Source organism: Adiantum capillus-veneris, chromosome 16 (genome assembly GCF_014529385.1).
Source record: "Adiantum capillus-veneris isolate H3 chromosome 16, ASM1452938v2, whole genome shotgun sequence".
NCBI lineage: Eukaryota > Viridiplantae > Streptophyta > Polypodiopsida > Polypodiales > Pteridaceae > Adiantum > Adiantum capillus-veneris.
The window spans coordinates 121638145-121657855 of record NC_140946.1 but is presented as its reverse complement, the minus strand read 5'-3'; the positions used below and the strand labels follow the sequence as shown (position 1 = coordinate 121657855).

The 19711-nt window shown below is 49.3% G+C and overlaps 1 protein-coding gene across 2 annotated transcripts in view; it reads right to left on the bottom strand.

Moving 5' to 3' along the window:
• Nucleotides 1-19026, bottom strand: part of LOC147439770 (uncharacterized) — a 138786-nt gene extending 119760 nt beyond the window's left edge. For both annotated transcript variants that reach the window (XM_086485539.1, XM_086485538.1), the window contains exon 1: nt 17517-19026. In XM_086485539.1, coding sequence (XP_086341665.1) covers nt 17517-18964 — 1448 coding nt within the window. In that variant the 5' untranslated portion in view covers nt 18965-19026. The remainder of the gene's footprint in view (nt 1-17516) is intronic.
• Between the last annotated feature and the right edge of the window lie 685 nt (nt 19027-19711).

Sequence of the window (19711 nt, the reverse complement as noted above, 5' to 3'; positions counted from 1 at the left end):
TGAAGATGCGAAGATGATCCGTAAGCAGAGGACAAAAGATGAGATATACCACCCTATTGAAAGAAGGTGGGGCATTTTTCAACCCAAAAGACATTCGAGTGTATATAAAAATACCCCAGGGAGTCACAAAGGCCGTTTTCAGCTGATCACCTAGATGGATGCCCAACTGATTGTATCCACTAAACCCATCCATGAAACTGTACAATACATGCCCTGCTACATCTTCGAGCACACGCTCAGTGAAAGGTGTTGGGAAACCATCTGGGATAGTTACCTTATTCAGAGCACGGTAATCGACGCACACACGGATTTTGTTGGATTGCTTCTTAGGCGCTATCACCATGGGTGATAACCACTCAGAGTGCTCCACAGGTACTATGATCCCTGCCTCTTGCATTTTTTCTAACTCTGCCTTGACCGCCTCAGCATGCTTCGGGTTGAGCTTGTAAGCTCGGCCTCTTACAGACTTAGCCCCTTCAACCAGAGGTATAGTGTGGACACCCAATTTTGGTGGAATCCCCTCTAAATCCTTGTAGGACCAAGCAAAAACATCTTTAAAAGAGTGTATGAAAGAGACTACCTTATTTAGTAATGCGGGATGCTCCCATAACCAAGCTGCTAACAGTACGTGCTGAGGGTGGATCTCCCAGGTTGACTTCTCTGACCGGGTCCGGGGGTGTAGCTGGAGAGGGTGCTTCTGAAGATGAGAGGTGAGCTGCCTCTTGGAGCTTCAAGACATCATGTGCAGGTGTTTGATCTGCATACTCTTCTTGTAACCATCCCTGTGGGAGCTTCTCGAAGGGTAAATCTTCAGATGCAGACGTCATGACAGAGTGCTTTTGAGGGGGGTCCGACTTGGGAGATGCTCCAGGAAGGGGGAAATCTTTGGCGAGTGCATGCAGAGGAGATTTCTTCCCCCTTCGGTGGTGTGTTATAGGTTCCCCAAGTCCGAGGGCTTCCATCGGTGGGTCATTCGAAGCATGAGAATTTGGGGCTGACACACTTACTTCTTCGACTGTTGTACTGTCTGCTGTAGGACTTTGGACATCTGTGTCCTCCTGAGGAGTTTGAAGAGAGAGTGTTGCTGGAGGCACAGGTAAGTTTTGAGTAGAGACCATGTAGCATGGCATCGAAGTGGTAGCTTCCAACCACTGTAGTAGCAGGTCCTCGTCAGACCCGTCAGGTGGGATGGGCTGCTCAGGGTCGGGGTTGGACTGTACTGACAATGAGCTGTGCTAAGCCACTAGATCCATCCCTCCTTCAAGCCGGATTGGTTGCATTTGGGAGCCGGGAGTGTGTATCCACATTGCGTCGTTTCCCCAATCATGAAGTGCCTTAGTATGCCGCAACCATGGTCTACCAATCAGCAAAGGAAATCCTCCCTCCACTTGAGGAAGACTGACCACCACAAAATCCAAGCTAAATGTGAAGTCCTGTACCTTCAAAGGCACCTTCTCTACTATGCCCACAGGATAGACTGTCCTCTGGTCTGCCAATGTAACAATGAATGGAGCAGGGCGAGTAGGATGCAGACCTAAGGCTGACATGGTAAATTCAGGCATTAGATTGATTCCAGACCCACCATCCACTATGACGCCTGAGAATGACTGCCCAAGAATAGATACAGTAAGACGTGGACTTTTATAGTCGGTGAGGGGAGCAACTGGATATGAAATCATGTAGGACTCTAGGGGCTGCACAAGTAGGTGCCCGCCACTAGGCCCTGTACCAGGGTACAAAGACTGAATTATTGAGAGGGTGTCACTTCTAAGGGTTGCATCTAGCCGGAGCATCTCATAAAAAGACACTTGCTGAAAGGTGTTCTTCAAGATTGCTTCCGCTGTGGGCCTAGCTTCTACAACCTGGAACTCCTCAGAAACTTTGACCTGTTGCAAGTCGGCTACTGCTGCCACGAAGGCTCCATCAATGTCCGAAAGCATCGAGATTGGCCTATTCTTTGCACCACTTACGGGTGCGACATTTTGAACAGGTTGCTGAAGTGTTGGACCGGATGGTCCCGTTGGCAAACTTAAACCCAGGGCTGCTCTTTGTGCTCGAGTGAGCACCCCCAGTAGGCTCTGCTGCTTGTTGTGGCTGAATTGTATGTGTAGCAGGTGCTGGCTGAGGGGTGGTGTTCATTGTGATCAGATTGATTTTCGGGAATGTAAACTCTTGTTGATTTTGATTTGGGCCTGAAGATGAGGATGCCCTTTGTTTGGGACAATCTTTACAGTAGTTTTCCTTAGACTCCGAACAATGTCTGCAAGGAGGAGACCCTTCAGGTAAAGGACACTTACTTTGGTAATGCCCATATTCACCGCATCTGTAGCATAGGATTGGCGGATTAGACGGACGAAACGGGGGACGAGGTGGTCGCTGCTCTTGTTGTTGCATGGTGCTAGAGGTTGAGGTGTAGAAACTTTGGGGAACTGAGGGAGTACTGGCATGATAAAAGCTGCGGGGTGCAAAGTTGTTGAGCATACCTTGCTGCATAGGGGGTGTTGTCAACACAGGAAGCAACGGGTTTTGATGGCCGTAGGGTGAGACCATGTTGGATGCAGGTGCTAGCCCTTGTTGGAGAGAAGGACCTAGATTTTGTTGTATTTGGCGCAATCCTTTGATATAGTAACAATCCTTATCTTCGTGCCCAGATTTTTCGCAGAAGTGGCAATAAGCCCGAAGGGGACAGTCCTGTGGAGGATGTCCAGGAGAGCAACAAGAGCTGCACCATACCATAGCTTTGGTCTCTTGTTGAGACCGAAGCTCTTCTAGTTCTCTCTTGATTTGATCGAAAGCCTCCAGGTGCAATGGTTTCTCTCGTCTCAGAGAGATTGATTTCTCTTCTTGGAGGGCGCGTTGTAGTTTAAGGGCTTCGAGTTCCCTGCGCAAGGAAGTCAAAGGATCAACAAGACTTCCTTCGGAGAACACAGAGGGAGTATCTATGTGAGGAGAGTTGTTGAACAGCTTCCTAGCCCCCTCTATTCTAGTAGCAGCTTCGATGAATTCCTCCAGAGTGGCGCCAGGTCGGAGGCTCTCCCGGAGTTTTTGCTGAGAGGTTTTTGGAAGCGCCTTCTCCACCCACTTCTTAACCATGAATTCACCAGGTTGCTGGGGAAGCTTGGCAACCAGAGACTTGGTTTTGGTCATAAGCTCCGCAAAAGTCTCCTCTAGCTGGAGCACCATGTTGGCCAACTCATCCAACACTTTCTCTTGGTAGTCGCCCGGCCTGAAAGCTGCACAAAACTGTTGTCTTAAGTCTACCCAAGTTGCAAAATGATTCTCTGCAAACTGGTTGTACCATTTGTCTGCTGAGCCGTCCAAGGTGGATGGAAAAAGTACCAAATAAGCATCTTCCCTGTTAAGACCACGTCCTCTACAAAGAGATACGAACCTCCGTGCGCATGGTCGTCCGCATCTTCCGAGGAGAGTCCTTTGAAGGTTGGGAACTTGATGTTTACCTTGGCCAACACGCTAGCCAACGCCTCCATGGCCCCTTGTTGCTCAATAGCCTGCTGTAGCAGAATAGGAGAGAGCTTTACTGGAGAAGGTGATCTGGAAGATGTGGAACCGGATGAAGGAATGGGAGATGAAGGAATGGGGGATGGCGTATATGGAGGTAAGGTTGATGAGGTTAATGGACTTCTAATAGATACCACCGGGCGTCTTCTGTTATAGTGCTTCAGAGGGCTCAGTAGTGCGCTTTGACGCTCAACTGACCGCCTTGTATGTCTCATGCAATGAACAGTGAACACACAGGTCTAACACAGAACAAGTGAGGATAGTGACTAGACCACCTGGTCCAAGACCATTGCCTAGACCACCTAGCTGGTAGGACGAGGAGGGTTGGACTAGGGCGAGGACTAGACCAGGACCAAAGACCACGAACCAGGGACGAGGACTAGGACTTGGACCAGGGCGAGAGAGGACCAGACTTGCAAACTATCTACACAGTGTAAGCAAGTGTGCAGGGCCAGGTAACAACCGATTAGCTTCACAATTTTATTCCCACAAGAGTGAGACTTCCTTTGAGGTCCCACCGTGATCGCCAAAATGAGAGCACCTGTAGCGCGGATAATGTGTCGTGCTCTCTACAGGGGGTAGTCCTCAGTGCAATGTGCGTGACAATCTCGCTCAAACAGACTGAATCTCCCTCAAACAGACTGAACAGAAAGGAACAATAGACGTCAACAGAGCTCGCAAAGACACAACAGCAGGCCAGAACATATAACTCGACTATCTCAAAGACTGATACAGACTCTGGCGTGGCAGCACACTCAGCTCCAGCCCAGGACTCACAGGTACAATGGGGGTGTCGAGGCTCAGATGTGCCGGGATGGTGAAGACGTGCTCTGTGTGAAGACCCACTCTAGACAACTAAGTACAAGATAATGCCACTGGCCCCAAAACGACTACTCATATGTACAATCATCAAGAGCCACCAACGGCTCATAAAGAACATCATCTAAGTCTATCCCCACTGGGTGGCGGTGGTGACCTGGCCACGATGTCCACTAGACCACCCTGCCACGTGTCTCTGCCCAAGTGTGAACCGACTAGACCAAAGACCAACTGACCAAAGCCCAACTGTAAACTACTGTCGTGTGAAAGTGAAAGTGACACTGTAGCAGGCTACACTTCTCCAGGGCCCCCTTTTTGCAGAGGTGGGAAAGATCTTGGATGTTCAGTTCCTCGGACGCGGCTACTATCAGATAGAGTTTGAGACCTCCGAGATGGCGTCCAAGGTCATCGCGATTAGCCCCTTGACCATCCAAGCAGTTCAAGCCCACTTTCGACAGTGGAGACATGGTTTTGACCCAGCTTCAGATGTTCTGGTAGAGAAGGCAGACCTTTCCATCTCCGTCTGCTTTCCTGGTTTGAGGAGGGAGTACCTACCACTTTTGTCCAGGATAGGCTCACAGATTGGGACTGTCCTGGAGACACCTCGCACGGCAGCCTCAGTAACTGCCAAGGCGGCTGGCATTTCCTCAGTACGTGTTCTGGTTAGGGACACCCACACTCTCTCGAAGGTCATCCTACTTCCTTGGGTGATTGGAGGTTGGTTCCGACAGAGCGTGGAGTATTCGGGCCTCCCGAATCAGTGTTTCATTTGTCGACAGATGGGCCATATTGCGAAGGCCTCTCCACGGAGGAGGCCCCGACCTACACCACAGGCACAACCCCAGCCCTCAAGGGCTGGCTAGCAACAGCAGGCAGAGTCACAGAGTACGCATGTAGAGCCACCTTCCGAGCCTGGGGCTCAAGCAGAGGAGGGCTGGCAGCAGGTTTGTGGTCGACGTCGGCAGGGGCCACCGCGCCAGCCTGGCACTCAGAGTGGTCCTCAAGCTGCTGCCTAGCAGTAGTGGGTTCCCACGAGAAATCGATTCAACCCTCTTCAGTCCCTGCTCCAAAGGTCCCTGCTCCAGCCTCACCCTCGACAGCCCCTCCTCCCCCGAGTTCCCCCCTCCCTCTGCCTCTCCATCTCGCCCTCCTACCTTTGCCGATCCCCCTCGCCCCCCCTCTCCCCCTTCTTACCCTTCTTCCCCTCACCTCCTCTTGCTCCAGTCCCCTAGCCGTCCTAGGGGGCAGGGCCATCCTCGACTGCTAGGAGATCTCTTGGCAGCGCCTTTCCCACGAGTCGCTTGGCGAGAGAGAGACAGCCTTTCTTGCAACCCCCTCTTCAGGTGCAGACGTCTCCCTTTGCAACAATTCCTCGTGGTCTGACGAGCTTCGACATTCGTCGTCGTTGAGATTTCTTTGCCTACGACTTTACACGGTTTCTCGGGTACTCCTCACCAGACCTTGAGGCAGCCTGTTTCAGAGTTCATGTATTGTTCCTTAAAGCTAGGGGGATAGAGGCCTTGGACTCGGCGGTTGGCTTCTCTTTTTGCCTATGCGGCAGGGACCAGATTGAGTGGCTTATAGACTCAGTGTTGGAGTGGCTGCAGACACAAGCGCTAGAGTTCTCTCATCACATGGAAGTCCTAGGGGTTACAGACTTGCTTCAGACTCTTTGGCCATTGGCCAAGTTTTCTGTGACACCTCCAGACGCAGCAAGATGTAGACACACTGTGGTTCACTCCTTTGCTGACACGCAGAGCCCGCCATGCTATGTACACATACATGAGGACTCCTTGACAGAGGAGGTTGCTTTACACACGGCTCGGTCTACTTGGGCTAGGGCTAGACACTCTTTGCAGTCACGCCTATCTCAAGGATGCTTGGATGCGGATTACTCCCCGTCCAAACCTGCCTCGAAGATAGCACGGTTAGCTGTTGCGGTAGCATCAGTTCTCTCTCACTCCCCATGCATGGAACGTACAGGGATTAGGTGGGCCCCAGTTTCAGCGTCAGAGGGGCCGACTGCATCAGGAGCTTCAGCGATGCCTTGTGGGAGGAGAGATTGACCTTCTTATGCTACAGGAGCATCATCTGTGTGAGAGCCGCATTAGACGTTGTGGTCAGCTTTTGCGTAGACAATATGAGACTTTCTGGTCAGCTGCATTTGGACCTGGAGGCATCGAGGGCGGGGTATGTATTGCGGATTCTTTGCAGCAGGCGATTGTGGACAAAGGGATCATTGTGCCAAGCAGGGCTCAATGGATCACTATGAAGGTTCAGGGTTGTCTCGTGGGCTTCCTGAACATCTATGCGCACAATGTGGCGAGTGCACATGTAGAGTTTTGGTCTCAGATTGTTGAGTCTTTGCCGCAGGCAGAGCAATGGTGCATAGGGGGTGACTTCAACATGTTGGAGGACCCCTCTGGCAAGATTGGTGGTAGCCATACTACTGTGCATGGAGTTAGCTGGCAGCTTGGGAGAGGTTTTGTATGACTGCGGGTTTCATATGTGTGGCAGCATTCTAGCTTTGTGAGGCCCCGAGACAGCCTAGCCTTCTCTCGTGTCGGACCACAGAGTGGGAGGAGTGAATCTATCTTGGATAGATCGCTTCTACACTAGTGACCACTTCTGTGACTTGGGTGGGATAGTTGGCATTCTGGCAGGGACTTCCTTTTCAGACTATGCACAAGTGATCCTCACAGTGACTGACAGGCAAAGGAGAGGGAGCACGATGCTACGCATCCCTGAGAGGGTCTTGCTGGACTCTGCGCTCAGAGAGCCAGTGGAGGCTCTTTGGACAGAGAGCTTAGACATGCAGGATTCTCCTGCTGGCAGGGTGGCCTCATGACTTGCTCAGCTTAGTCTATTCTTTCTTCAGGTATCTTCGGCTCGCCTGGCTGCAGCAAGAGAGGAGGAGCAGCGCCTCCGACGGGGCGTTGCTTCCTTGCAGAGGATGCAAGAGCAGCATCCAGACAGTCCTTGGTTGGAGGAGCAGTCACAGCAGGCTTGCCAGGAGCTCGTCAGCACAGAGGAGAGGCGCCATGAGTTCGCTTTCCATCGACAGGCATCTCAATGGACCCAGGTGGGTGACAGAGTGACAGGCGCTTTCTTTGAGGCAGTGGGACCCCGGCATTCGCATGCCAAGGTCAGCCAATTGAGGAGGCCAGACGGGTCAGTTGCTTCAGAGCCAGAGGATATACGTGTAGTTGCTACTGACTTCTACTGTGATCTGCTATCTGCGGAGCCTCAGTCAGAGCATCAGGATGCATGCAGAGAGCAGGTGTGGGCACAGATGCCTTGTCTTGTGACTGAGGAGATGCGCCAGAGGCTTGAGCTACCTCTTCAGCTAGAGGAGCTACACACGGCTCTTAGAGCACTCCCCCGTGGTAGCTATCCAGGTGAGGATGGCTTCACTCCCAGCTTTTTCTTGGAGTACTAGGACTTGCTTGGCTCAGATCTTTGCAGTGCTTTTCAGTTCATCTTGCACACAGTAGAGATGCCTGACAGCATGAGTGAGGGCCTGATTTACCTCAGTCCCAAGGAGGGTGGCTCCTTGGATGAGATTCGACAGTGGCGCCCCATCACCATCCTCAACTCAGCCTACAAAATTCTTGCCAAGGCTCTTAGTTTGAGGATTCAGCCACTTCTAGAGAGCATTATACATGGGACACAGACAGGTTTTGTCAAGGAGCGTAGTATCCTTGACAACATCTTTACTTTTTGGGAGGCTTCTGCCCTGCGCGGCTCCGTGGTGAGGATCTGGTGATACTTCTTCTCAATTTTGAGAAGGCCTACAACAAAGTTGACTGGGACTTTTTGGAGGGCACTCTACGCAAGATGGGCTTCTCAGATGCTTGGATCAGAGGTGTGTCAGCTCTGTATAGACGGGCACACAGTCAGGTACTTTTGTCAGGAGGTGGAGGTGTGTCAGCTCTGTACAGACGGGCACACATTCAGGTACTTTGTCAGGAGGTAGAGGTGATCGTTTCATGCTCACACATTCAGTCAGACAGGGCTGCCCTCTTGTCCCCTTCCTCTTTCTGTTCTATGAAAAGGCGATGAGCAGGTTTTTGGTTTCAGAGCACGTTGGTTTACGTGGCTTAGCGCTCCCTATTCGGGGAGATGAGCTACTAGACGCTGAGTTTGCAGACGACTCAGCCTTGCACTTGGATGGCCAAGAGGCCAACCTTCACAGGTGTGAGCAGGCTCTTTAGACTTTTTGTTGTGCATCAGGCGCACTGATCAACTGGAGAAAGACACTGGCTTTCTCGGTTGGTAGTGCTCCTACGCCTGATTGGATGCCAGGTGAGGGTTTCAGGTGGATTCCCCTAGGGACTGCAATTCGGTACTTGGGCTGTCAGGTTGGTTTGGACTTGTCTCCCGAGCAACAGAGTGCTCCCCTCCTCCTGTCTATCAGGAGGAAGTTGTTACATTGGAGTTCCGCACGACTTTCTCTGGCAGGCAGAGTTGTAGTGGCCAACCAGGTGTTGTTGGCTACTATGTGGTACATCACTTCTTGTTGGATCTTTTTGAGTTCTTGTATCAGCCAGGTAGAGAGGCGATCAAGAACTTCTTTTGGCCAGGGCGCGACACTCAGATAACCCGGGCCAAAGTGGCATGGCAAGTCATCACTCTTCCTCGTTCTTAGGGCGGATTGGGGATCATACACCCAGCACAGCAGTGCAGAGCCCTTCTTGGGAAGTTTATCGTCAGAGGACTTCTTCCAGGTGAGGAGCCCTGGAAGGAGTTCTTGCTTCAACGGCTTAGTGCTAGGGTGCCTCAGGCTGGAGGCCCCTGGCAACCCTCAACTAGATGGATTTTCACAGAGATGTGCAGAGTTGGCTTGAGCAGGATACTGGAGGACCGTTTTGCAAATGAGCCTCCTCCGATCTTGGGAGCAACTGCAGAGAGGCCAGGAGCAATGTCAGCCTACTTGCACGAAGGAGCGCCTGAGATAGCCCCTTGTTTGGAACCCCATGGTTAGCACTCAGAGAGGCCACTTGGTTGGTAGTCGGCCTCATGTTTCCTGGGGTCCCATGGCAGAGGGTCCAACACGCACTTTAGGTGACTGGCTATAGTTTTCAGGCTTGTCAGAGGAGCTTCAGGACATTCAGCTACTACAGGGCATGAGAGGGGTGCACAGCATGTGTCAGGACATCTCAGAGGCAGTACCAGTTGAGTGGCTCACACCTCTCGAGTCAATAGCGCCCAGATGGATGGATGGGGGCCTTCACGCGACTGGAGGTTCTCATCTCAGTTCGAGCTTGCTCAGAGACTATACTCTCCCTGTTTTTCGAGCTACACGGTGAGGGACGCTTACACCAAGTTGCAGTAGAGGCCCCACAGGTGGCAGAGTGCTGTTTTCAGAGGATCCGAGTGGTGGGCATATAGATCCCGACCAAGCAGCTCTTGAGACTGGCCACTGGAGACTGTGGGCTTGGGAGAGCTGTCCACTGGCACGAGTACAGTGGGATCCTGGAGAGTGGCTTTGGAGGGACCCTTTCTCCTCAGCAGACCATCCAGGTGTCCCTTTCTTTCAGTACACTATTCGATTGGGACGTCACATACTGGCAGCACAGAGAGAGGCTCGTCCTGGTGCAGCACCTCATTGGCAAGAGGAGGGTCTCACAGCTGAGTTCTTGGCAGCTTTTTGAAAGAGGCTGTGGGACTCCAGACAGCCGAGGCAAGTCACTTCGTTCCAGTGGCTGGTTGCACACCGAGCTACAGCAGTTGGGAGCTCGCTTGTACATAGAGTGCTCTCGGCAGCATGTGTAGCTTGTGACATCTTGTGGAGAGTCAGCGTCACTGTCTTTGGGACTGTCCTTTGGCACAGCAGGTGTCGCTTCGTGTTCTTCGGTTGATGTCAGCTCTTTCCACAGCTCGGCAGTACACTTGGGGGGCGGCTGCTTGGTCCACTCTCACGGGCCCGACACTTCAGTTTGAGCTATCCTCCATGCTCCACCAGCAAGATGATAGTGATGCAGGGGGGTCGACCTACACTCCAGCCTACTGCAGAGCGTACTCTTTAGAGTGGTGCAGAGTGAGAGGAGTGTTGGGAGCTCATCAGCGGCCTGACACTCTGGTTCATCTGGCGGGCCTGCTACTTCCGCATCTTTGAGGCTCGCCTTGTACCACCAGCAGAGACTGTTCGGGATCTTTGGCTAGAGCTGATCTATACTCTCGGAGGACAGTTCGAGAGACTCCAGGGCAGCTTCGACCGCATGCGGGAGCGCAGAGAGGCTTTCCTTAGACTCTTGCGTCTTGGGCCTTTTTTCACCATGGTCCAGGTGTGCTCAGATGGCACTACCGTCCACCTGTGTGGCTTTTCCCTCCTCCCATCTCTTGATTTAGCCTCATTGTACATATGTTGTTTTTTCATTGGGAGAGTCTCCCCATCATGATTGTTATAGCCCTCTCTTGTAGAGGTGGTTGTAGCCCTATGGCCAGCTTCATTAACTAATAGAAGGATCTTTTTCTCGGAAAAAAAGCCTCATGTTTAGTTGGACCCGGATCCGAGAGCATGGCAGTGGCCTTCGTTGAGCGATGATGACGCCCCTCTATCCTTTTTTGAGTACACAGTGTCCCTTGGGAGGAGGCTTCTTTTGCATATCTGGCATCCACCTCATCATCCACGCAAGTTCGAGGTGTGGCAGGATCAGTGCATCCACCCCGCTTTCCAGCAGCAATTTTGGTCCTGCATCTGGACCCTCCAGATCAACCGCAGGATATGTTTTTTCATGTGGATGATAACACATATTGGATTGCCTGTAGGTACTTGGTCAGTAGTCATTGGTCATTATCTGACTTGTCAGAGACGTACTCTGGAGCTTGAGTCTTTGAGGCATTGTTTCTGGGTTTGTCCATATGCGCAACTAGTGTGGATGGCAGTTTGTTGTTTGTTGATTAGAGTGGGCATCCATGATGGGTTTGTGACGTGGGGGCTAGTTGCATGGCTCTTGCAATTTCCGGGATCACACACCTTTTTTCAGGGCTTGCCGACAGATCCGGTCTTCCTGCTTACTCTCTTAGAATATAGACCAGGTACTCTATAGATGATACTAGTTGCAGGACATGAGTTGGATTTCTGCCACTGAGACGCGGTTTTCACCACGATATGCAGCATCACGCTTTGGACCATGTGGAAGGCTCGTTGTGCCCACATTCTGGGCTCTCTCAGATTCTTCAGCTGGCTCCTCCAGGGAAGTGGAGCAGCGTTGATGCGCCTCTCTTCACAGATGGGCGAGATCGTCAGTTTTTTCCGTCGAGATCATGGCCACATCACATGGCTGGTTGCAGATTAGAGCCGTGGCAGTGCAACAGTAGCAGGCAAAATGCCTAGCGTTTTTGCATCAAGGACCTAGATCAGCCCCTAGCGTTTTTGGATCAGCAGTCAACATAGTGTTTTTGCAGATTCACCGCGATGGAACACCAAGAAGCACCAGCGTTTTCAGTTTTCAGCAGTTAGACATCGCAGTATAAGCCCCGAACCTCGCAAATCTCAACTTCCCGCAGCACATCCTCGCCGCACGGTCAGATCCCGCATAGTTTGCAGATTCAGCCCGGAAAACGCAGATTTCAGCATCTGCATTTTCAGCGCGTGGTCGTTGCATCGTCGTCATCGCCATCATCACCGACATAGAGTCAAAATTCAGCAGATAAAGGTTTGCAGATTTCAGCCCTTAACATTTTCAGATTTCAGTCTGTCTCGTCGTCATCCTCATCGTCGTCGACATCGTCGGCAAGTCCAAGCATTGTAGAGATTTGTGCAATCAATAGTAGACTGCTCTCGCCATAGAGAGTGGGGCCTTCGGAAGAGGGTTTTGACAACATTCTGGTGTCGTATTCTTCTCTCTCTATGTAACAAACCGCTGACGTGTCAAAGCCTAAAGAATGGAGCCAACTTACAGATGTGGTCGAGGGGCCTAAACTATCACAAAGTGATGACGTGGCTGCCCGAGAGCAAAAACCCTAACCCTAATTTCTGCCAAAAGCCCTAACTGCTGAAACCCTAATTCTGGAAATCCTAACCCTAAAATCTGCAAACCCTAATTCTAGAAACCCTAACCCTAAAACTGTAAAAACCCTAACCCTAACCCTAAGGGCAGCAGGGAGATTTCCGCGCTTTGCGCTGGCTGATGACGTGGCAGGCTTTACAGATTTCTGTAAATTACGCTGGCAGCTTTCGGCATTGCTTTTTGGACTAGAAGCTTTTGAGTTTTGAAGGCTTTTCACTATAACTGCTTTTTAGGCCAAGGGCCTTTAAATATGAGGCTAGGGCTCATTCTCTGGCATGTTTCCTGGAGAAGGTGCAGAGTCTGGAGTACCGGCTTGTACTGTGTTGATGTAATATAAAGAAATACCGAAAGGGGCGCCAAGGTTTGGGGCCAATACTCTCTGGGGTGGAATTCCGCCACTCCGTGTCGCGTGTTGTCTCTCTCTCTCTCAGTTCAGTTGTTATTTGAAGTGCTTAAAGTTGTTTAGTCTATTCTTTTCTATTGGCACGTGGTGGCCCGCCTTGTGACACTCTATCTCTCACTCTCAGCACCTTCATTCACAGTGTTCATCACTTTGTTTGTGTCCATTGCACTCTCTCACTAAAGGAACGGAAGGCTCTCCCTTCCATAAGTAAAAGGAACCCTTGAGCACAGTTCGGAACACTCATCTTGAGCAAAGTTCAACATTCACTTCCGCTGCACCTTACACCTGAGACTTGGAGGTTGTCTACTATTGTGCCTATCTTCAAGGCAGGTGATCCTATAGAGCCTGGTAATTACCGCACTATTATGGTTGGGCACACATTGGCACGGTTGTATGCATCCATTCTTGGGCAGCAGTAGAGTAATTGGGCAAAGGGTGAGTGTGTACGGGCAAAGGGCCAGGCCGGTTTTAGGATGGGTTGCTCCACTCTTGATCAAATTTCAACACTCAGAGCCATCATTGAGGAGGGCAGGTCACATGGGAGACGGATTTATTGTAGCTTTGTGGATTTCCGTGAAGCATTTGACATGGTACCGAGAGCTTGATTGATGCGCAGACTGCAAGAGATGGGGGTGCCCATAGTGTTGATTTGGGGGATTATGGCTCTATACAGATCAGTGATGGGACATGTACGCACCCTGGTGGGGATATCTGATTTAGTTCACTCCATTGGGGTGGAACGGTTGCCCATTGTCTCCTACATGTATGTTGATGTGGTGTCTAATTACATTGACAGAGAGGGTGATATGTTAGGTGCAGCGAAATTATTGTTTGCGCTTTGCTCAAGATGAGTGCTCCGAACTGTGCTCAAGGTTTCTTTTAGTTCTTATGGAAGGGAGAGCCTTCCGTTCTTAATGGAAAGTGCTATGATCATGAACAAAGTGAATGGACAATGTGCGTGCAAGTGTATGAGACTGAGAGATAGAGAGAGAAGAGAGATACGACACCAGAGACGTTGTAAAACCCTCCTCCGAAGGCCCCACTCTCGTCGGAGAGAGTGGTCTACTTATTGATTGCACAAGAGGTACAATGCGGATGCAATGGACTAATGCAACTTGGGACTATGCTGATGACGACAACGGTGATGACGACAACGACTTTATGGCTGAAATCTGTGGTCTTCTATTTGCTGATTTTCGGGGCTGTTTCGGTGGCTAAAAATGACTGTTTTGGCTGCGTTTTCGAGGGCTGAAAATGGGGGTCTTCTGCAAGGCTTCAAGGGCTAAATCTGCTACTGTGTCTAATGCTGAAAACGCTGCAGTTCTGATGCAAAATAGGCTGAAAACCAAAAACGCTGGCTTCCTCTCTAGCGTTAGTGAAAAACGTTGGTTGTCCGGGATCTGCTGGCGATCATGGCTGGGAACCAAAAACGCTGCCTTGTCTGGGGCACTGATGGCGATCATGGGAAAAACGCCAGGGCTGAGTATGGCGATGAAGGAGACCAACAAACGCAAGGGGGTTCTGGGCTCACCAAGGGGAACTTGGAGAGTTCTTGCTGAGAAGGTGCCTGTTGAGCGGGAAGCTCCTGTTGCCTCTTCTGCCAAATAGTGCTAGCTCTAGTTTGCTTATATACAAACTTAGCAAAATTGCCCTACCTACTTTTGCTGGAAAGTCAGTTAAAAATAATAAGTGAAAAATACCAAAAATAGGAAAAATAGGAAAAATGCATTGGAGAATTCCCCTAACTGATTCTAATGGATTCTGATGGGAATTCCGATGATCATGCTGTGTGCAACCAGAGGATATGCATCTACACTAAGTGACTGGGCATGCACGGTCTACGAATAGACTCACAAAAGTACCAGATCACTTCTAAATCTAGACTGACTGGACTGACTGAACCCTGATCATGTTGTAGCTTGTCCACGGACACATAGGGTTGGATGTGTCACGTGACATGATAGAGGTGCCCAGCTGGCAGGGACGTGGATCCCATTGTTGTTAAATGCTAATGATATTGTGTTGATCTTGACTCACCAGAGGGTATGCAGCGACAATTGGATGCATTACACAATTTTGCAGAGGATAGTGAATTGTCTGTAAACCTTGGTAAAACCAAGGTTATGGTGTTTAACACCACACCACAGTGGATCAGGAGATCAACACCGACTTTCACATATGGTCAGGAGATTGTACAGTATATAAATGCATACACGTACCTTGGGGTTGTCTTCATTGGGCCGAGGTTTTCTTTGGGGAGTGCAGAAGAGACTAGACTAACTAGAGCTTATGCGGCCTTGGGAGGCTTGGAGAGGATGTGTTCGCAGGTTCAGTTCCAGGAACCTCAGACAAAGTTATGGCTCTTTGATACTTTAGTAGCCTCAGCTATGTTGTATGGGGTACAAATATGGGGACCTTCTGCTGCAGGCCAGGATGATTGGAGACGTATGGAGAGGCCCTTGGTATCTATGATCTCTCCACTGATCAGAGCCAAGGCCTCCGTACCCCACGCTATCATTCAAGCAGAGCTAGCTGCCCCTCCTATGGAGATTGAGGCGCTAACCAGACTAATCTCCTTTGTGCACAGCTTGTGGCATACTACTAGAGACAGATATGCTAGACTGGACTTGAGTCTTCCAAACAGGTAGCTCTTCAGAGGGACACTTCATGCTGGTATGCACAGATGACATCATGGTTTCAGATGCATGGCTTCACCATGGACAAGTTGCCCCCTTTCCAGTACTCTCTTCAGACACCCTCGATGTCTCTTACACGGGTGGAGATTACTAGACTCATTCGTCAAGACCTGATCCAGCTGGATACCAAGAAGATATGGATAGAGCTGCCACAAGTGTTGGTCACGAAGATGGCTTTCTATAGAGAGCATCTTCTCCACCTCATGGGAGATGGGTTTGTGATTTGACCCAGCTACATGGATACACATATGTCTCATGGTTTGCGGTGTGCCATTGGTCAGATACGCACATCCTCACATCAGCTGGAAATTGAGACTGGTAGATTCAGAGGGATACTAGCAGACAGTAGAATATGCCGCGTATGCCAGCTAGAGCCAAAGACAGAGCTATATTACATATGTCATTGCACAGTGTACTATGAGATTCGCGGTCGTTTCCATTGCTCATTCAGAGAGGGTTTCCGTCATTTCTCTAGGGTCATGAGTTATGAGGATCAGAGATGTCTTGGGCTAAATCTACTTGAGTTACACAGATATAGAGACACTTTACTGGGGAGAGCTAGAGAGAGACAATCCCAGAGAGTCAGACACATTACAGAATTCTATTCACTAGATATGGGACAGCCAGAGGAGCAACCATCACTCCAGAGCTTGAGCCACTCATTCGACCACTATCGGCACTCTCATCGACCGAGCAATGGAGCCAGACGGCCATGATTGAGGAGAGGGGCTACACAGCATCGACGGAGACTACAACAGAGGATTCAAGCCAAACTCTCTCGACATCCAGAGTGCAGATGAGGATGGATTCTAGTAGTAGTAGTAGTAGTATTTTTGTTCTATTCTTTTTGTACCCAGACATGGTATCAGATTCACTATTTTGTAACACATTGGTCTCATAGGTCATTTTGGCCTTTTGAAGATGTTAATATAATATTTCATTTCATTCTCTCTCTCTCTCTCTCTCTCTCTCTCTCTCTCTCTCTCTCTCTCTCTCTCTCTCTCTCTCTCTCTCTCTGTGTGTGTGTGAGATCGACCGAGCGACTGAGCTGGGGAGATCCAGACGCCCACGACTGCGGAGGACTACACAGCATCGGCGGAGGCTGCATCAGAGGATTCGGATCACTTTGGCTCGACATGCACGACGCCCGGTCAAACTACTGGCCATGGAGGAGATTGATGAGATCCGCCAGCGACCGATGCTGGATCTCTTGTGATCTAGCTATCCCAGCTAGCTGCTTAGTTCACACCTAGTAGTTTAGGATCCCATAGTATTTTATTGTGACATTTGTCATTTCATTTTTGTCATCTTGTTACTCTGACTTTGTATCAGATCCACCACATTGTAACTTTCTGGTCTCATAGGTCACTTTGGCCTTTTGAAGACGTTAATATAACATTTCATTTCATTTCTCTCTCTCTCTCTCTCTCTCTCTCTCTCTCTCTCTCTCTCTCTCTCTCTCTCTCTCTCTCTCTCTCTCTCTCTCTCTCTCTCTCTCTCTCTCTCTCTCTCTCTCTCTCTCTCTCTCTCTCCCCACACACACACACACAAATTGTCTATTGAAATAAACATCTCAATGGCACAGCCTCGAGATAAATATTTGTTTTCCTTTTAAAACGAAAGATAGCTCGAATAGTGCATTTTCAAATGGCCACCAGTGAATAGTCACACATTATTGCGGACCCAACCATTGGTTCAGAACATGGAAGTTGCACACTTCCACCTAGATAACACAAAAGGGTGTGAGAGATTTGGTGGATCATCTCCTGAGTTTATGTCAAAAGCAACCACATCTCCGAACTGGACCAACCTTCCACAAACTGGGAGCACTTCTAATTTCTCAGACGCCGAAGAAATCAGTCCACTTGCTTAAGGTGGTTGTTGAAGGCTGTATAACTGAGTGCATCTCCATCTGGAAGATGAGCAAAAAACATTTTCTCGTTTTGCTATTTTGGGGTTTCGATGTTTCAAACGTTTTGTTAATAAGAGCCATGTGACTTCTTCTGATGTTTGAATAAAAGAACACAACATTAACATGAGGCACAGAGGTAAGAAGAGAGTTACCTAGCAGCTAATCTTTGAATCTTCCTGTCTTCCGCAAGGACTGCTAGCCCATTGAATGTTAAGGTTGATGAATCATGTAATGCATCCTCGGAGTCTCCTTCTTCCTCAAGGACAGACAGATCGCCTCTTCGTACACCAAGAATCCTTTCTTTAACCTCTCTTGAGAAAGGGGCCTTCCGTTGTTTAACTACTCCAATCCCTTTCATCCAAATCTCACGTTTCTTTGGCACTTCTTGAATCTCATCATCTACAAACTTTTCTATTTCTGCTGTCGGCAATTCTTTGTTGGTGATATAGCGCTCTTTTGAAGCAGGAGAATGTTTCATGTCAAAAGATTGGAGATTCCCAGACAAATTGTCTCGGTCTACAGGCGTAGATGTGAACAAGTTTGAGGCTGATATATTTGTGAAGTTGTGTGAGTCAATCGTACTACTCATGTCACTATCTAAAAGATCATCCAGGTCATGAGCTGTATAGGTATGTCTATCTCTGTGATCAGACACTTGAAGACTACTTTTGACAGGGCTGTTAGGTTGCATTGAATCTCCATCCTCCCTCAATGACTTGCACTTTAAGTTGTGCTCATAACCAGTTTGAGGGATTGTGCTCCCACCATAGTAACTGCTTAAATCCCTCGTAAAACTGTCTGTATCCTCTATGAACTTCAGGTTAACCGCTTGCTCCCGTTCTTGTAGCTCTTGTGAAACTTCAATCTGTTTAGCAAAATGATTGCCACTCCAAGGATACAAGACTTCAGAATCACGGCCCTGTGGTAACAACACACCTCGTTTTTCTGACATGCGATTCAACACCGATGCCTGAGTGACACTCTGCTTGTAAATCCAGACTGGTTCAGAAATCGCTTGACCATAGCCAGTATAAGCATAACCCATTTCCGTTTCTGTCTTGATCGATTTCATTCGAGCCCACATTTTCGTGCCTTTCTTTTGCAATGATGAGGCTTTTTTGGGTGCACGCATGCTAGCATTACCATCATCACCATCATAAACAGCAATCCTCTTGGTAGGGCGAGCTTCATCGACAAAAGACAAGAAATCGTCAGCTTCATCTTCTTCACTCTGAGCAGCACTAAGTCTACATTTCTCGAGTGCAACTTGGTCTTCGGGCCAATCATACCACACAGGGTCTGTGACCCTCCCTTCTCTCTCTCTCTCTTTTCGTGCTTTCCGATTATCCTTCGATGCCTCCTTCTTCTTGACATGATGAATAATTTTGGGAGTCACCTGGATGCCCTGCTTCCGCAATCTGTAGACAGCCTTGGAGACTTCGGGTGAGAGGTTGGCATTGCACTGCGCTTGCTGGAGAAGACGAGGGAAGGGCTGAGAGGCTGTAGCAGTGTTGCGCAACAGAGCCTGCTGTTGTCGTGGAAGAAAAGACTTGCTCAAGCAGCTTGAAGATGAAATGGCGTCAACAGCACACGCAGGCATTTGCCACCTCGAGAGGCCTAAGCAACCGAGCCACCCAATTTGTGGAAATTCCCAAAATGCCCCTCAAATTTTTAAAAACTCACAATAAGTATCATGTTTCGATGGAGTAAAACGAAAAGCTTTTTCGATGTTGTTTGTCTAAAATTAATGAGAAATTGCATCTAAAATCCTAGTTCTATCGTTTGCTATTGAGGGGGAACCACTCTTCCTATGAGAAGCTGCAAAAAAAAGCTATCTTTGGAGATGTCTTGGGAATGTTGGTGGAATGATTGCAGGGCAGTTTGGGAATTTTTGGGCAAGTATGAGCGGGAGGAAATTCGAGGGGTATTTTGACAATTTCCACAAATTTTAGGAGTATTTTGATACTTTTCCCTAAATCCAATATGCACAACCCAACTTCATCATGACAAGTAGGCTACAACTTGTTTTGAATTGGAATTCAAGCTCATACAACCAAGCATGTACCTACGATTTTAGAAAAATAATCTATATGTGGGAATCGTGCAAATTTCGTTTCTAATTGAAGAGCAAAAGAAAGATTTGTTAGATGTCGTCGCCCCGCATGGCCTTTCACAACAAGCAACATTGACAACTGAGGGACGAGGGGAGGAGGGAGAAGGTCCATGTGTGTGGGTGCAAGTCCAGGTCCCTGCACACAGAGCGTCGGCAAGTGAAGGACGACGGGAGGAGGGGCTAGACCTAGTGCGATTTCTCTTTTTTTAAATAAAATTAAGGGAGCATGTAGCA